This window comes from Musca domestica, unplaced genomic scaffold (assembly GCF_030504385.1).
Source record: "Musca domestica strain aabys unplaced genomic scaffold, Musca_domestica.polishedcontigs.V.1.1 62, whole genome shotgun sequence".
Taxonomy (NCBI): domain Eukaryota; kingdom Metazoa; phylum Arthropoda; class Insecta; order Diptera; family Muscidae; genus Musca; species Musca domestica.
Window position 1 is genome coordinate 4,469,473 of NW_026712369.1, and position 19,689 is coordinate 4,489,161.

At 31.4% G+C, this 19,689-nt stretch overlaps 1 protein-coding gene across 1 annotated transcript in view; it reads left to right on the forward strand.

The window, feature by feature from the left end:
* LOC101887609 (trissin receptor) overlaps positions 1-19,689 on the forward strand; it is a 336,966-nt gene that overhangs the window by 167,269 nt on the left and 150,008 nt on the right. The window contains exon 2 of the mRNA XM_059129526.1: positions 10,706-12,397. Within this exon, the coding sequence (XP_058985509.1) occupies positions 11,290-12,397 (1,108 nt within the window). The 5' untranslated portion in view covers positions 10,706-11,289. The remainder of the gene's footprint in view (positions 1-10,705; positions 12,398-19,689) is intronic.

Below are 19,689 nucleotides of genomic sequence, written 5' to 3' on the forward strand. Positions count from 1 at the left end.
AAATGTCGCTTTAATGACCAAAATTCCGAATATCGGAGGATACCGATATATGGGGGCTGTACGAAGACGTGGACCTGCACAGACAATTTTCTGTCACAGGTTTTAGCATCCATTACGAACATCAAATACCAAATTTGAAACAATTCCGGTAAATAATGTTGCTAAAATCATCCCGAATATCGGGAGGTACCGATATATGGGGGCTATACGAAGACGTGGACCTGCACAGTCAATCTCCTCTCATAGGCTGTAGCATACATTGCGAACTTCAAATACCAAATTTGAAACAATTCCGGTGAATAATGTCGCTAAAATCATCCAAATACCGAATATCGGGAGGTACCCTTATATGAGGGCTATACGAAGACTTGGACCTGCACAGACAATTTTCTGTTATAGGCTGTAGTATCCATTAGGAACATCAAATACTAAATTTGAAACAATTCCGGCGAATAACGTCGCTAAAATCATCAAAATACCGAATATCGGGAGACACAGTTATATGGGGGCTATACGAATACGTGGAGCTGGACAGACAATTTTCTGTTATAGGCTGTAATATCCCTTACGAACTTCAAATACCAAATTTGAAATAATTCCGGTGAATGATGTTGCAAAAATAATCAAAATACCGAATATCGGGAGGTACCGTTATATGGGGGCTATACGAAGACGTGGACCTGCACAGACAATCTCCTGTCATAGGCTGTAGCATCCATTACTAATATCAAATACCGAATTTGGAACATTTCCGGTGAAAAATGTCGCTAAAATCAGCAAAATACCGAATATCGGGAAGTACCGTTATATGGGGGCTATACGAAGACGTGGAGCTACACAGACAATTTTCTGTCTCAGGCTGTACTTTCCAGTACGAATTTCAACTACCGAGTTTTAAACAATTCCGGTGAATAATGTCGCTTAAAATCACCGAAATTCCGAAAATCGGGAGGTACCGTTATATGAGGGCTATACGAAGACTTGGACCTGCACAGACAATTTTCTGTCATAGGCTGAATTATCCATTACGAACTTCAAATAACATGTTTGAAACCATTCCGGTGAATAATGTCGCTTAAAATACCGAATATCGGAGGATACCGATATATGGGGGCTATACGAAGACGTGGACCTGAATACGAAAATTTTCTGTCCTAGGCTGTAGTATCCATTACAAACTTCAAATACCATGTTTGAAACAATTCCGCTGAATAATTTCGCCAAGATTACCAAAATAAATTGGAAGTGGCTAATTATTTCGATTTTGGTTTTTCCAAAATCTTGAACCCTATGTGAGGGAGGTAGAAGGAAGGTCCGATCTCTACTAACTTTATAACAGATCTTGTGCTGATGGAAATATTGAGTTGTGTCAAGTTTGAATGGAATCGGGTGGTAATTTCGTGTTTTATGAGCTTCGTGAATATTTAAAATTTGGTCCATTTGTGCAGGAGGTACCAAAAGGAGTGGACCGATATCGTCCATCTTGACACCAGACCTTCGGTTAATAAAATTTTTGGGATGTGTGATATTTTAAGACAGTCGGACTTTTACATCACATTTTATAAGAGTTATAATTATTCCAAATTTTGACCCTTTGTGGGAGAGGTACTTGTGGGAGTGGGCCGATATTGTCCATTTTCACACCTAAATTAGTTCTGATGAGAATATTAGGATTTTCAATGTTGGAGCAAAATCGGATTATCGGTTCTTTTTCTGTGCAGTAAAATATTTTTTTTTTTTTTTTTTTTGATAATTTCGATCTTTTGTGGGTACCAGAAGGAGTGGACCGATATTGGTCATCACCGAACTCGATATAATTTTGACAATAATATTACAATGTACCAAGTTTGGAAGAAATCGGATACCTTCGAAAGTATCCAGCGAGACAGACAGACGAATGGATGGACGGAAATCGCTAGATCGACTCCAAATGTCCTGAAACGGATTTGACCCAAAGAGACTTTGGGTATAAAACTGTTATCTCGTTGAGGCAGGTTTTGGCCGTATCAAATGATGTCCACTCTCTCAAGCCATATGGCTGAGGGTATAAAAATTCCCCTAACCTTCCAGAAACCACCTTGAATTACAAAGGACACCCCCCCCCCACCCCATCACTTTCTTTTTCCTTATCCCACAATTATTTAACCATGATTCTCTTTGTCTCCAAAATTGGAAATTCCTTGTGGTTTCTATTGATTTTTTTTATTCCGTTACTCTTTTGCTACTTTTTCTAAGAACCTTCCAAACAGTGGCACTGTAAGTGTCACATACCCCCCTTCCCCAATGCTTTAAAAGAAAAACACTCAAAAAAAAATTCCAAACCACATCAAAAAAAATATTTTCGAAGCTCTCGTGACTTTGCATATCTGTGGCTATGGAGTCATGTAAATATATGTAGCCATGGAATTTATTTATTATGGAAAATGTATTTCCCCCCTTTTTTTCACCCCGGCAACCAACTTGAAGACAAGTTCCAAATATAAGACGAAGACATCGACGATGGAGCACCATATCCAAGTGACATATGCAAATAATGTCACTGTGAGTGAGTGTGTGTGTGAATAAATTATAAGCATGAGAGAATATTTACATAATTTGAAATATTCTCAATTCGTTTTGAATTATTTTCGTTTTGGGGAGTAAAAGGAATGGCGGGGATGTGGCAGTGGACGATGATTCCAGCAATGAAATTTGTGGAAGGGGTAAGGATTGCTGGGGGTTTTTCAAGATGACAGTGGCTTTGATAAATCGTAAATATTTGGCAATAATGCCAAGATGTGTTATTATATCCGCTTGACACGTATAGCTACGTAAATACAAAGATAATAACACATACATATACATATGAATATATAAGCGAGACATAATGGCTTTATTTCGAGTGTTGAAGAAACGTGGATTTTTTAAAGAATATTTTTTTCAACGACCAAAAGACCAAGAAACGTGGATTTTTTAAAGAATATTTTTTCAACCACCAACAGACCAAGAAATGTGGATTTTTTAAAGAATATTTTTTCAACGACCATCAGTTGAAGAAACGTGGATTTTTTAAAGAATATTTTTCCAACGACCAACAGACCAAGAAATGTGGATTTTTTAAAGAATATTTTTTTTAAACCACCAACAGACCAAGAAACGTGGATTTTTTAAAGAATATTTTTCCAACGACCATCAGTTGAAGAAACGTGGATTTTTTAAAGAATATTTTTTCAACCACCAACAGATCAAGAAACGTGGATTTTTTAAAGAATATTTTTTCAACGACCATCAGTTGAAGAAACGTGGATTTTTTAAAGAATATTTTTCCAACGACCAACAGACCAAGAAATGTGGATTTTTTAAAGAATATTTTTTTTAAACCACCAACAGACCAAGAAACGTGGATTTTTTAAAGAATATTTTTTCAACGCCCATCAGTTGAAGAAACGTGGATTTTTTAAAGAATATTTTTCCAACGACCAACAGACCAAGAAATGTGGATTTTTTAAAGAATATTTTTTTTAAACCACCAACAGACCAAGAAACGTGGATTTTTTAAAGAATATTTTTCCAACGACCATCAGTTGAAGAAACGTGGATTTTTTAAAGAATATTTTTCCAACGACCAACAGACCAAGAAATGTGGATTTTTTAAAGAATATTTTTTCAACCACCAACAGACCAAGAAATGTGGATTTTTTAAAGAATATTTTTTTTAAACCACCAACAGACCAAGAAACGTGGATTTTTTAAAGAATATTTTTCCAACGACCAACAGACCAAGAAATGTGGATTTTTTAAAGAATATTTTTTCAACCACCAACAGACCAAGAAATGTGGATTTTTTAAAGAATATTTTTTTTAAACCACCAACAGACCAAGAAACGTGGATTTTTTAAAGAATATTTTTCCAACGACCAACAGACCAAGAAATGTGGATTTTTTAAAGAATATTTTTTCAACCACCAACAGACCAAGAAATGTGGATTTTTTAAAGAATATTTTTTTTAAACCACCAACAGACCAAGAAACGTGGATTTTTTAAAGAATATTTTTCCAACGACCAACAGACCAAGAAATGTGGATTTTTTAAAGAATATTTTTTCAACCACCAACAGACCAAGAAATGTGGATTTTTTAAAGAATATTTTTTTTAAACCACCAACAGACCAAGAAACGTGGATTTTTTAAAGAATATTTTTTCAACGACCATCAGTTGAAGAAACGTGGATTTTTTAAAGAATATTTTTTTCAACGACCAAAAGACCAAGAAACGTGGATTTTTTAAAGAATATTTTTTCAACCACCAACAGATCAAGAAACGTGGATTTTTTAAAGAATATTTTTTCAACGACCATCAGTTGAAGAAACGTGGATTTTTTAAAGAATATTTTTCCAACGACCAACAGACCAAGAAATGTGGATTTTTTAAAGAATATTTTTTTTAAACCACCAACAGACCAAGAAACGTGGATTTTTTAAAGAATATTTTTCCAACGACCATCAGTTGAAGAAACGTGGATTTTTTAAAGAATATTTTTTCAACCACCAACAGATCAAGAAACGTGGATTTTTTAAAGAATATTTTTTCAACGACCATCAGTTGAAGAAACGTGGATTTTTTTAAGAATATTTTTCCAACGACCAACAGACCAAGAAATGTGGATTTTTCAAAGAATATTTTTTCAACCACCAACAGACCAAGAAATGTGGATTTTTTAAAGAATATTTTTTTAAACCACCAACAGACCAAGAAACGTGGATTTTTTAAAGAATATTTGTCCAACGACCATCAGTTGAAGAAACGTGGATTTTTTAAAGAATATTTTTCCAACGACCAACAGACCAAGAAATGTGGATTTTTTAAAGAATATTTTTTCAACCACCAACAGACCAAGAAATGTGGATTTTTTAAAGAATATTTTTTTTAAACCACCAACAGACCAAGAAACGTGGATTTTTTAAAGAATATTTTTCCAACGACCATCAGTTGAAGAAACGTGGATTTTTTAAAGAATATTTTTTCAACCACCAACAGATCAAGAAACGTGGATTTTTTAAAGAATATTTTTCCAACGACCATCAGTTGAAGAAACGTGGATTTTTTAAAGAATATTTTTTCAACCACCAACAGATCAAGAAACGTGGATTTTTTAAAGAATATTTTTCCAACGACCAACAGACCAAGAAATGTGGATTTTTTAAAGAATATTTTTTTTAAACCACCAACAGACCAAGAAACGTGGATTTTTTAAAGAATATTTTTCCAACGACCATCAGTTGAAGAAACGTGGATTTTTTAAAGAATATTTTTTCAACCACCAACAGATCAAGAAACGTGGATTTTTTAAAGAATATTTTTTCAACCACCAACAGATCAAGAAACGTGGATTTTTTAAAGAATATTTTTTCAACGACCATCAGTTGAAGAAACGTGGATTTTTTTAAGAATATTTTTCCAACGACCAACAGACCAAGAAATGTGGATTTTTTAAAGAATATTTTTTTTAAACCACCAACAGACCAAGAAACGTGGATTTTTTAAAGAATATTTTTCCAACGACCATCAGTTGAAGAAACGTGGATTTTTTAAAGAATATTTTTTCAACCACCAACAGATCAAGAAACGTGGATTTTTTAAAGAATATTTTTTCAACGTCCATCAGTTGAAGAAACGTGGATTTTTTAAAGAATATTTTTCCAACGACCAACAGACCAAGAAATGTGGATTTTTTAAAGAATATTTTTTCAACCACCAACAGACCAAGAAATGTGGATTTTTTAAAGAATATTTTTTTTAAACCACCAACAGACCAAGAAACGTGGATTTTTTAAAGAATATTTTTTCAACCACCAACAGACCAAGAAACGTGGATTTTTTAAAGAATATTTTTCCAACGACCAACAGACCAAGAAATGTGGATTTTTTAAAGAATATTTTTTCAACCACCAACGGACCAAGAAACGTGGATTTTTTAAAGAATATTTTTTTTAAACCACCAACAGACCAAGAAACGTGGATTTTTTAAAGAATATTTTTCCAACGACCATCAGTTGAAGAAACGTGGATTTTTTAAAGAATATTTTTCAACCACCAACAGATCAAGAAACGTGGATTTTTTAAAGAATATTTTTTCAACGACCATCAGTTGAAGAAACGTGGATTTTTTAAAGAATATTTTTCCAACGACCAACAGACCAAGAAATGTGGATTTTTTAAAGAATATTTTTTCAACCACCAACAGACCAAGAAATGTGGATTTTTTAAAGAATATTTTTTTTAAACCACCAACAGACCAAGAAACGTGGATTTTTTAAAGAATATTTTTCCAACGACCATCAGTTGAAGAAACGTGGATTTTTTAAAGAATATTTTTTCAACCACCAACAGATCAAGAAACGTGGATTTTTTAAAGAATATTTTTTCAACCACCAACAGATCAAGAAACGTGGATTTTTTAAAGAATATTTTTTCAACCACCAACAGATCAAGAAACGTGGATTTTTTAAAGAATATTTTTCCAACGACCATCAGTTGAAGAAACGTGGATTTTTTAAAGAATATTTTTTCAACGACCATCAGTTGAAGAAACGTGGATTTTTTAAAGAATATTTTTCCAACGACCAACAGACCAAGAAATGTGGATTTTTTAAAGAATATTTTTTCAACCACCAACAGATCAAGAAACGTGGATTTTTTAAAGAATATTTTTTCAACCACCAACAGATCAAGAAACGTGGATTTTTTAAAGAATATTTTTTCAACCACCAACAGATCAAGAAACGTGGATTTTTTAAAGAATATTTTTTCAACCACCAACAGATCAAGAAACGTGGATTTTTTAAAGAATATTTTTTCAACCACCAACAGATCAAGAAATGTGGATTTTTTAAAGAATATTTTTTCAACCACCAACAGATCAAGAAACGTGGATTTTTTAAAGAATATTTTTTCAACCACCAACAGATCAAGAAACGTGGATTTTTTAAAGAATATTTTTTCAACGACCATCAGTTGAAGAAACGTGGATTTTTTAAAGAATATTTTTTCAACGACCATCAGTTGAAGAAACGTGGATTTTTTAAAGAATATTTTTCCAACGACCAACAGACCAAGAAATGTGGTTTTTTTAAAGAATATTTTTTTTAAACCACCAACAGACCAAGAAACGTGGATTTTTTAAAGAATATTTTCCAACGACCATCAGTTGAAGAAACGTGGATTTTTTTAAGAATATTTTTCCAACGACCATCAGTTGAAGAAACGTGGATTTTTTAAAGAATATTTTTCCAACGACCATCAGTTGAAGAAACGTGGATTTTTTAAAGAATATTTTTCCAACGACCATCAGTTGAAGAAACGTGGATTTTTTAAAGAATATTTTTCCAACCACCATCAGACCAAGAAACGTGGATTTTTTAAAGAATATTTTTCCAACCACCATCAGACCAAGAAACGTGGATTTTTTAAAAAATATTTTTCCAACGACCATCAGTTGAAGAAACGTGGATTTTTTAAAGAATATTTTTCCAACGACCATCAGTTGAAGAAACGTGGATTTTTTAAAGAATATTTTTCCAACGACCATCAGTTGAAGAAACGTGGATTTTTTAAAGAATATTTTTCCAACGACCATCAGTTGAAGAAACGTGGATTTTTTAAAGAATATTTTTCCAACGACCATCAGTTGAAGAAACGTGGATTTTTTAAAGAATATTTTTCCAACGACCATCAGTTGAAGAAACGTGGATTTTTTAAAGAATATTTTTCCAACGACCATCAGTTGAAGAAACGTGGATTTTTTAAAGAATATTTTTCCAACGACCATCAGTTGAAGAAACGTGGATTTTTTAAAAAATATTTTTCCAACCACCATCAGTTGAAGAAACGTGGATTTTTTAAAAAATATTTTTCCAACCACCATCATTTGAAGAAACGTGGATTTTTTAAAAAATATTTTTCCAACCACCATCATTTGAAGAAAGGTGGATTTTTTAAAGAATATTTTTTTTAAGGACGAACAGTTGAAGAAATTTGGATTTTTTAAAAAAAATATTTTTTCAACGACCATCAGTTGAAGAAACGTGGATTTTTTAAATAATATTTTTTCAAGGACGAAAAGTTGAAGCAACGTGTATTTTTTAGAGAATATTTTTTCAAGGACCAAAATATGGCATTTTCAGGAACCTCCAATATTTTAGATTTTTCTTAAATAAGAATCCACATTAATGTTGAGATTTATTTATTTTTTATTTCATGTCTTTTTATAAAAAATATTTTTAAAATTCAAAAAAAAAAAAAATAAAAATAGTAGAAAGTTGTTCCAAAAATTTCAATTCTCTTCATTTTTCATTCATTATTCATCCTTTTTTCATTGCTCGTTTGAAAACTTGGTTATATCCCTATAGTGATCCTCCTTTCCAACAGGATACGCATCGCCATTACATGGCAAGTGGCGGCAACTTACAGGCGGAGCAATGATACCAACTCGGGCGGCAACTAGACATATACATATAACCACTATTAAGAAGAACAGCATTGTAAGGAATTGCATTTTAAATTTTTAAAATTTTCTGCAGCGATTTTTCCTTTAAAATAACAAGTTTTAACAATTTCCAACGAACAACTGAGCGATCGGACTGAACTGGTTTTATATAGAATACGGCCCGGCCGAACTTACAGCTTTTTACTTATTTTTTTTTCTCAATAAAAATTAAATATTTATTTGTGTGACACCACAATAGCCTCTGTTTGATTTATAATCGAACATACATTTATATATATTTGCCGAGAATTAAAAATAGAAAAAAAAGTTGCAATTGTTTTGCTTTCCACATTTCGAAATGCATTTTGTGGTTTTTGGCGAGATGGCAATAAATAAATAAATAAATTCATGCATGCATCCCCACAATGCAAAGTACATTACTCATCGGTAATTGCCGCTTGGAGATTAGTCATGGCAGGGGGTGGGCAAAATTAAATTACAATTTAAAATAAATTATATGACAATAAATACTTTTCAAATAGAAATGTTGCAAAAATAAACTAAGTTATAGATAACAAAACAAATAAAGAGACAACGGGGAGGGCCTTTTTAAAAAATATTTATTCAAGGACCAACAGTTGAAGAATTGTGGATTTTTTAAGAATATTTTTTTAAGGACCAAGAGTCCAAGAAACGTGGATTTCTTAAAGAATATTTTTTCAAGGACCTTTAGTCCAAGAAACGCGGATTTTTTAAAGAATATTTTTTCAAGGACTTTTAGTCCAAGAAACGTGGATTTTTTAAAGAATATTTTTTCAAAGACCTTTAGTTCAAAATACGTGGATTTTTTAAAGAACATTTGTTCAAGGACCAAAGGACTAAGAAAAGTGGTTTGTTTTAAAGAATATTTTTTCAAGGATCTTTAGTCCAAGAAACGTGGATTTTTTAAAGTATATTTTTTCAAGGACCAAAAAACCAAGAAACGTGGATTTTTTAAAGAATATTTTTTCAAGGACCAAAAAACCAAGAAACGTGGATTTTTTAAAGAATATTTTTTCAAGGACCAAAAAACCAAGAAACGTGGATTTTTTAAAGAATATTTTTTCAAGGACCAAAAAACCAATAAACGTGGATTTTTTAAAGAATATTTTTTCAAGGACCAAAAAACCAATAAACGTGGATTTTTTAAAGAATATTTTTTCAAGGACCAAAAAACCAAGAAACGTGGATTTTTTAAAGAAAATTTTTTCAAGGACCAAAAAACCAAGAAACGTGGATTTTTTAAAGAATATTTTTTCAAGGACCAAAAAACCAAGAAACGTGGATTTTTTAAAGAATATTTTTTCAAGGACCAAAAAACCAAGAAACGTGGATTTTTTAAAGAATGTTTTTTCAAGGACCAAAAAACCAAGAAACGTGGATTTTTTAAAGAATATTTTTTCAAGGACCAAAAAACCAAGAAACGTGGATTTTTTAAAGAATATTTTTCAAGGACCAAAAAACCAATAAACGTGGATTTTTTAAAGAATATTTTTTCAAGGACCAAAAAACCAAGAAACGTGGATTTTTTAAAGAATATTTTTTCAAGGACCAAAAAACCAAGAAACGTGGATTTTTTAAAGAATATTTTTTCAAGGACCAAAAAATCAAGAAACGTGAATTTTTTAAAGAATATTTTTTCAAGGACCAAAAAATCAAGAAACGTGGATTTTTTAAAGAATATTTTTTCAAGGACCAAAAGACCAAAAAACGTGAATTTTTTAAAGAATATTTTTTAAGGACCAAAAGACCAAAAAACCTGGATTTTTTAAAGAATATTTTTTTAAGGACCAAAAGACCAAAAACTTGTATTTTTTAAAGAATATTTTTTTAAGGACCAAAAGACCAAAAACGTGGATTTTTTAAAGAATATTTTTTTTTATGGTATTAAAATATTTTCTGAGAATTATTTGCTTCGACTTGGTAATTGTTCTCCCTAATCGTTTATTAATTATTTAGTCTATTTGAAATTCAAACTCATCGAAACAAGCTATATTATGGCGTATAAGTAATGACGTCAATGATACCACACCGAGGTCATTGTGGCGTATGGGTAATGACGTCAGTTATACGCCACCCCAGCATTTTCAATAAATTAGTTTTATTAGCTAATTAATTTTGTATTTCTTGAATTAATTTCGTTAATATTTCCAAGTCAAACGAAACTAAGCATCTACCTCAACTCCCTTTCTATTTTGCAGATATCAAATAAATGAATCGGAAACAGGAAAATTCCATTACTTTTTAATAAACTCGAAATGAGCAACAATAAAAACCAATTAAAAAGGCAATAAAAAATTTTGACTAGTTGAAAAATGAAAATGAGAACAGCAGCAACAAATAATGCCATGAACAAAGATAAGGAAATCAGGGAAAAGACCAAACAACGAATTGGTGTAGCAACGATGGCCACGCTTTGCAAATTACAAATATTTGTGTAAAACAAAAGAAAAACATTGGAAAATCGACAAAGAAAAATAGCAATAAATAACTTGACCCAACCAAAGAAGGTAGGAAGAGAGAGGGAGAGCGCACAAGGAAAGGTTGTACGCCACTAATCCAAAGCGGATACTGCGGAAACCATAGAAAACAAAAATAGCAATTTTCCTGGGAAATCCACAAAAAAGGTGAAACGAAAACCAGGTGGCAAAGGAAAACAACTAATCCATGAAGAGATATGGAAAAACTCCACTTCATGCCAAATTCCATTTCTCCAGGATATTGAAATAATAAACATCCTCCAAAAAACAACATATCATCAGCGGTGGTAGCCCAGAAAACAACAATGAAAATGTCGAGAAGAAAATTCCATGAAAAATTCGAATCTTGCAATTCCGCAATGCTTCGCCGAGGCACCGGAGAGCCATTGGACTATTGTGAGTTGTCCGACCAAGATAGCCAGGCATTGCAATTGAAAAAGACCCCACATCCTATCTTCGAATTGTTTGGCTTTGATCCTTCGTCTCCGGGCTCACCCTCCTACCAGGCGGCGAGGCGACATGACATTATTTGCTCAACGAACTCAACGGCTTTGAGTTGCAACACCCGAGCCGAAATCCGAAAATGCCCCTCACCACAAACATCAACGACCCTCGCTACTAATTCTAATGACAGCTGTGGCGGCAACATGACCCTTGGGCCCAGGAGCTTTGTCTCCGTGTCCTCCACTACATTAACATACAATTTACTGCATCGCTTGCTGGCATCCTTGCTGTGGCAGGTGACAGCCTCAACTGTGATAGCCATGCTTACAACGTTATTGTATTGCATTGGCCAGGTAGAGGGTGTTGCAGCAACGACAACAACAAATGTTCCCCTACTAATATGGGAGCAACAAAATCCCACAATATCCTCACTCCAACACCCACCCATTTACACCTTGTCAACTCAGCCAGCAGCCGGCTCGTCCAGTATCAATGGGTCTAACAAAAAAGGCCATAAAAATGCCCACAGCCGTCTAAATGGAAGTGGCAACAACAGTCCGAACATTACTGGAGGACCATCACGTAATTTTAATACAACAACTAGAACAACAACAACTTCGTCGACGGAAATAACAATTTTAAATGATGTTTCCGCCATGGCTACTACATCCGTTTATGGGAGTAGTTTTACAACTCCAACATCGCCATCGACAGTCCATCAGAATTATGGGGACCATAAAAGGCTGCAGGATAACAACGTTGTCGGCCATGATGCTGATGAGGATATGGCAGCTTTAATTCCCTACTTAAATGGCACCAATGGCCGTAATGTTAGCCAGGCAAATGGTAATGCCATTACTTTGGATGATATCTCCGAGGAGGAGGCTTCGGAGTATATTTTTGATCGTACCGATGTGAGGATAATATTTATAACATTGTACACTATGGTGTTTTGCTGTTGCTTTTTTGGTAAGTAAAATGCTAAAAATGTATACTTCTATGAGGGAAAAATAATTATTTCCAGGATATTGGGGCGTATGAGTAGTGACAACAGTCATACGCAACATGGGACGGGAGTAAAGACCAATATAAGCGTGGATTTTTTGAAAATATTTTTTCATCCACCATCAATAAACGTAGATCTTTTAAAAATATTTTTTCATCCACCATCAATAAACGTGGATTTTTTAAAAATATTTTTTCGTCCACCATCAATAAACGTGGATTTTTTAAAAGTATTTTTTCATGGACCAACAATAAACGTGGATTTTTTAAAAATATTTTTTCATGGACCATCAATAAACGTGGATTTTTTAAAAATTATTTTTCATGGACCCTCAATAAACGTGGATTTTTTAAAAATTATTTTTCATGGACCCTCAACAAACGGGGATTTTTTAAAAATATTTTTTTATGGACCATCAATAAACGTAGATTTTTTAAAAATTATTTTTCATGGACCCTCAATAAACGTGGATTTTTTAAAAATATTTTTTCATGGACCATCAATAAACGTGGATTTTTTAAAAATATTGTTTCATGGACCATCAATAAGCGTGGATTTTTTAAAACTATTTTTTCATGGACCAACAATAAACGTGGATTTTTTAAAAAATATTTTTTCATGTACCATTAATAAACTTGGATTTTTTAAAAATAATTCTTCATGGACCATCAATAAACGTGGATTTTTTAAAAATATTTTTTTCATGGACCATCAATAAACGTGGATTTTTTAAAAATATTTTTTTCATGGACCATCAATAAACGTGGATTTTTTAAAAATATTTTTTTCATGGACCATCAATAAACGTGGATTTTTTAAAAATATTTTTTTCATGGACCATCAATAAACGTGGTTTTTTTAAAAATATTTTTTTCATGGACCATCAATAAACGTGGATTTTTTAAAAATATTTTTTTCATGGACCATCAATAAACGTGGATTTTTTAAAAATATTTTTTCATGGACCATCAATAAACGTGGATTTTTTAAAAATATTTTTTTCATGGACCATCAATAAACGTGGATTTTTTAAAAATATTTTTTCATGGACCATCAATAAACGTGGATTTTTTAAAAATATTTTTTCATGGACCATCAATAAACGTGGATTTTCTAAAAATATTTTTTTCATAGACCATCAATAAACGTGGATTTTTTAAAAATATTTTTTCATGGACCATCAATAAACGTGGATTTTTTAAAAGTATTTTTTTCATGGACCATCAATAAACGTGGATTTTTTAAAAGTATTTTTTTCATGGACCATCAATAAACGTGGATTGTTTAAAAATATTTTTTCATGGATTATCAACGAACGAGGATTTTTTAAAAATATTGTTTCATGGATTATCAATAAATGTGGATTTTTTAAAAATATTTTTTTATGGATTATCAACGAACGTGGATTTTTTAAAAATATTTTTTCATGGATTATCAACGAACGTGGATTTTTTAAAAATATTTTTTCATGGATTATCAACGAACGTGGATTTTTTAAAAATATTTTTTCATGGATTATCAACGAATGTGGATTTTTTAAAAATATTTTTTCATGGATTATCAACGAACGTGGATTTTTTAAAAATATTTTTTCATGGATTATCAACGAACGTGGATTTTTTAAAAATATTTTTTCTTGGATTATCAACGAACGTGGATTTTTTAAAAATATTTTTTTTAATGGACTATCAGTGAACGTGGATTTTTTAAAAATATTTTTTGATGGACCATCAATAAACGTGGATTTTTTAAAAATATTTTTTCATGGACCATCAATAAACGTGGATTTTTTAAAAATATTTTTTCATGGGCCATCAATAAACGTGGATATTTTAAAAATGTTCTTTTCATAGCCCATCAATAAACGTGGATTTTTTTAAAAATATTCTTTCATGGACCAAAAATAAACGTGGATTTTTAAAAATATTTTTTCATGGATCATCAATAAACGTGGATTTTCTTAAAAATATTCTTTCATGGACCATCAATAAACGTGGATTTTTAAAAATATTCTTTCATGGACCATCAATAAACGTGGATTTTTAAAAATATTTTTTCATAAGCCATCAATAAACGTGGATTTTTTAAAAATATTTTTTCATAAGTCATCGATAAACGTGGATTTTTTTAAAAATATTTTTTCATGGACCATCAATAAACGTGGATTTTTTAAAAATATTTTTTTCATAAACCATCAATAAACGTGGATTTTTTAAAAATATTTTTTTCATAAACCATCAATAAACGTGGATTTTGTAAAAATATTTTTTCATAAGCCATCAATAAACGTGGATTTTTTAAAAATATTTTTTACATAAACCATCAATAAACGTGGATTTTTTAAAAATATTTTTTTCATAAGCCATCAATAAACGTGGATTTTTTAAAAATATTTTTTCATGGACCAACAATAAACGTGGATTTTTTAAAAATATTTTTTCATGGACCATCAATAAATGTGGATTTTTTAAAAATATTTTTTTTTATGGACCATCAATAAACGTGGATTTTTTAAAAATATTTTTTCATGGACCATCAATAAACGTGGATTTTTTAAAAATATTTGTTCATGGACCATCAATAAACGTGGATTTTTTCCAAAATATTTTTTCATGGACAATCAATAAACGTGGATTTTTTAAAAATATTTTTTAATGGACCATCAATAAACGTGGATTTTTTAAAAATATTTTTTCATGGACCATCAATAAACGTGGATTTTCTAAAAATATTTTTTTCATAGACCATCAATAAACGTGGATTTTTTAAAAATATTTTTTCATGAACCATCAATAAAAGTGGATTTTTTAAAAATATTTTTTCATGGACCATCAATAAACGTGGATTTTTTAAAAATATTTTTTCATGGACCATCAATAAACGTGGATTTTTTAAAAATATTTTTTCATGGTCCACTAATAAACGTGGATTTTTTAAAAATATTTTTTCATGGATTATCAACGAACGTGGATTTTTTAAAAATATTTTTTCATGGTTTATCAACGAACGTGGATTTTTTAAAAATATTTTTTCATGGATTATCAACGAACGTGGATTTTTTAAAAATATTTTTTCATGGTTTATCAACGAATGTGGATTTTTTAAAAATATTTTTTCATGGTTTATCAACGAATGTGGATTTTTTAAAAATATTTTTTCATGGTTTATCAACGAAAGTGAATTTTTTAAAAATATTTTTTCATGGTTTATCAACGAATGTGGATTTTTTAAAAATATTTTTTCATGGTTTATCAACGAATGTGGATTTTTTAAAAATATTTTTTCATGGTTTATCAACGAAAGTGGATTTTTTAAAAATATTTTTTCATGGTTTATCAACGAATGTGGATTTTTTAAAAATATTTTTTCATGGTTTATCAACGAATGTGGATTTTTTAAAAATATTTTTTCATGGTTTATCAACGAAAGTGGATTTTTTAAAAATATTTTTTCATGGACACTTGTCTAGCTTTTTATTTACGACATATTTACAAGTTCTTTATGTTACACGTGTCGATACTGTCCCAAGGCAGCCTTTGTTGTGCGCCTTTTCTTAATTTAGTGACGAGATCAGATAGCTTCACATTGTCATGAATGAGAGCAACATAGGAAGTATTCTGCTGAGAATCGAAGAGAAAGGGGTGGGGCGTGGGAAGCATCTCGATACGAAATTGCTGATATGAAATAATTATCAAATTGCTTTTAGAAAACGTGTTTACATTCCATCCATTTTATTTAAAGCTCAACCCCGCCAACAAGGGGCGAAGGAGATGGAGATGAAGAGAGCAATAATTGCACCTGTTTAATGTTATGCTTTGCCACCCACCTTCCAGCTCCTCTTTCTCCTGGCCAACTTTTATGAAAGCCGTTTTATTGCTTTATATTAGGTGCTAAGGCCATATGAAACCTAATGGAGGTAGTAGGGATTTATTGTGGGATGGGATGGAAATTACATTGAAATCTACTTACACGTGTATGTTGAACATACGTGCATACATATGTTCTTTACACATTGGCATGGCACTCTATTTGTAGGCGATAAATTCTATGACAGATTTATTTGCGGTTAATGTTCGACATTAGCAGTTGGAAAGTGGGGTTAGAGAAGAGGGTCGCAGTAAGCCTGAAAGTGTGTGCAAAACATAAAGTGCCACTTAAAAGGCAAATTAAAAATTAAATCAGCAGACACTGGATATGACATGGTCTGTGGAGAGAGCGGAATAATGTTGATAAGCTTATCAACCACCCGCAGATTCAGAAAAGAAAGAGGGCTTTGGGCTTCAAATTTAGAAAAAAGGTTGATGGTTGAATATCAACGGCTAGATGAAACCGCGGAATTTTGAAATTTTGCACGAGGGACAGTCTTGGACCAAAGGACCAAGAATCGTGGATTTTTTAAGGAATATTTTTTTCAACGACCAAAAGACCAAGAAACATGGATTTTTTAAAGAATATTTTTTCAACGACCAAAAGACCAAGAAACGTGGATTTTTTAAAGAATATTTTTTCAACGACCAAAAGACCAAGAAACGTGGATTTTTTAAAGAATATTTTTTCAACGACCAAAAGACCAAGAAACGTGGATTTTTTAAAGAATATTTTTTCAACGACCAAAAGACCAAGAAACGTGGATTTTTTAAAGAATATTTTTTCAACGACCAAAAGACCAAGAAACGTGGATTTTTTAAAGAATATTTTTTTCAACGACCAAAAGACCAATAAACGTGGATTTTTTAAAGAATATTTTTTCAACGACCAAAAGACCAAGAAACGTGGATTTTTTAAAGAATATTTTTTCAACGACCAAAAGACCAAAAAACGTGGATTTTTTAAAGAATATTTTTTCAACGACCAAAAGACCAAGAAACGTGGATTTTTTAAAGAATATTTTTTCAACGACCAAAAGACCAAGAAACGTGGATTTTTTAAAGAATATTTTTTTCAACGACCAAAAGACCAAGAAACGTGGATTTTTTAAAGAATATTTTTTCAACGACCAAAGACCAAGAAACGTGGATTTTTTAAAGAATATTTTTTCAACGACCAAAAGACCAAGAAACGTGGATTTTTTAAAGAATATTTTTTCAACGACCAAAAGACCAAGAAACGTGGATTTTTTAAAGAATATTTTTTCAACGACCAAAAGACCAAGAAACGTGGATTTTTTAAAGAATATTTTTTCAACGACCAAAAGACCAAGAAACGTGGATTTTTTAAAGAATATTTTTTCAACGACCAAAAGACCAAGAAACGTGGATTTTTTAAAGAATATTTTTTCAACGACCAAAAGACCAAGAAACGTGGATTTTTTAAAGAATATTTTTTCAACCACCAACAGACCAAGAAACGTGGATTTTTTAAAGAATATTTTTTCAACCACCAACAGACCAAGAAACGTGGATTTTTTAAAGAATATTTTTTCAACCACCAACAGACCAAGAAACGTGGATTTTTTAAAGAATATTTTTTCAACCACCAACAGACCAAGAAACGTGGATTTTTTAAAGAATATTTTTTCAACCACCAACAGACCAAGAAACGTGGATTTTTTAAAGAATATTTTTTCAACCACCAACAGACCAAGAAACGTGGATTTTTTAAAGAATATTTTTTCAACCACCAACAGACCAAGAAACGTGGATTTTTTAAAGAATATTTTTTCAACCACCAACAGACCAAGAAACGTGGATTTTTTAAAGAATATTTTTTTTAACGACCAAAAGACCAAGAAACGTGGATTTTTTAAAGAATATTTTTTTTAACGACCAAAAGACCAAGAAACGTAGATTTTTTAAAGAATATTTTTTCAATGACCAAAAGACCAAGAAACTTGGATTTTTTAAAGAATATTTTCTCAACGACCAAAAGACCAAGAAACGTAGATTTTTTAAAGAATATTTTTTCAATGACCAAAAGACCAAGAAACTTGGATTTTTTAAAGAATATTTTCTCAACGACCAAAAGACCAAGAAACGTAGATTTTTTAAAGAATATTTTTTCAAAGACCAAAAACGTGGATTTTTTAAAGAATATTTTTTTAAGGACCAAAAGACCAAGAAACGTGGATTTTTTAAAGAATATTTTTTCAACGACCAAAAGACCAAGAAACGTGGATTTTTTAAAGAATATTTTTTCAAAGGACCAAAAGACCAAGAAACGTGGATTTTTTAAAGAATATTTTTTCAACGACCTATAGTCGAAGAAACCTGGATTTTTTAAGGAATATTTTTTTAACGACCAAAAGACCAAGAAACGTGGATTTTTTAAAGAATATTTTTTCAAGGACCTTTAGTCGAAGAAACGTGGATTTTTTAAAGAATATTTTTTTTTAACGACCATCAGTTGAAGAAACGTGGATTTTTTAAAGAATATTTTTCAAGGACCTTTAGTCGAAGAAATTCTGAAATTTGGAATAAGTGTCTGTGATGGCGTGCAAGATAGATGTTCCAAAGAGGTTTTGCAAATTCAAACTTAAAAGTTACGAAAGTGGTACTAAACATCTAAAATCGTACCATTTGGCATTATGTGAACGAATGACTGATTGAGAGTCAACGCCTAGACGTAACGGCGGAATCTTGAAATTTTGTACGAGCACCAGTCTTGGTGCGCAGGCGTGTGATAAGGCTGGGTTTTTTGGAAATTCGTACTAAAAGGGTACGAAAAGTACTAAAATGTGTTAAAAATGAAATACTTTGAATTGGACAAAAGGAAAGATAGAATTCTGAAATTTAAATGGTACCTTTGGTATTATGTGAATGGATATAGGTAAAATACTTGGTATGTGAATTCAGGATGGAAAATAAGTTTTATATATGAAGGTGGTTTTGGAAATGAGTACTACATTTGCACGGAAAGTACTAAATAGTACTTTTTCGGTACAATTTGACCTAGGGTAAACATATTGTGCTTGAAATCTGAAACTTGCTTTTAGGGTCACTGTTTAAGTGTAGCCAGGACATATGGAAGTGGTTTCCGAATTATTTACTATAATCGTACTAAAAGTACTAAACCGTACTAAATTCGGTATTGGGTTAAAGGATAGAGATAAATTTCTGAAATTTGATATTTAGATTACTGATGGTATCTGGCGTTAAGGGTCCCTGTTGGTGGAAAGTTTGTGATCAAGAGGTAGTCTTGGAAATGGGTAATACAAGTGGACGAAGTGTACTTAATAATACTTTATTTGGTACAGTTTGACCTAGGGTAAACATATAGTGCTTAAAATCTGCAACTTGGTATTGGGGTCGCTGTTGGT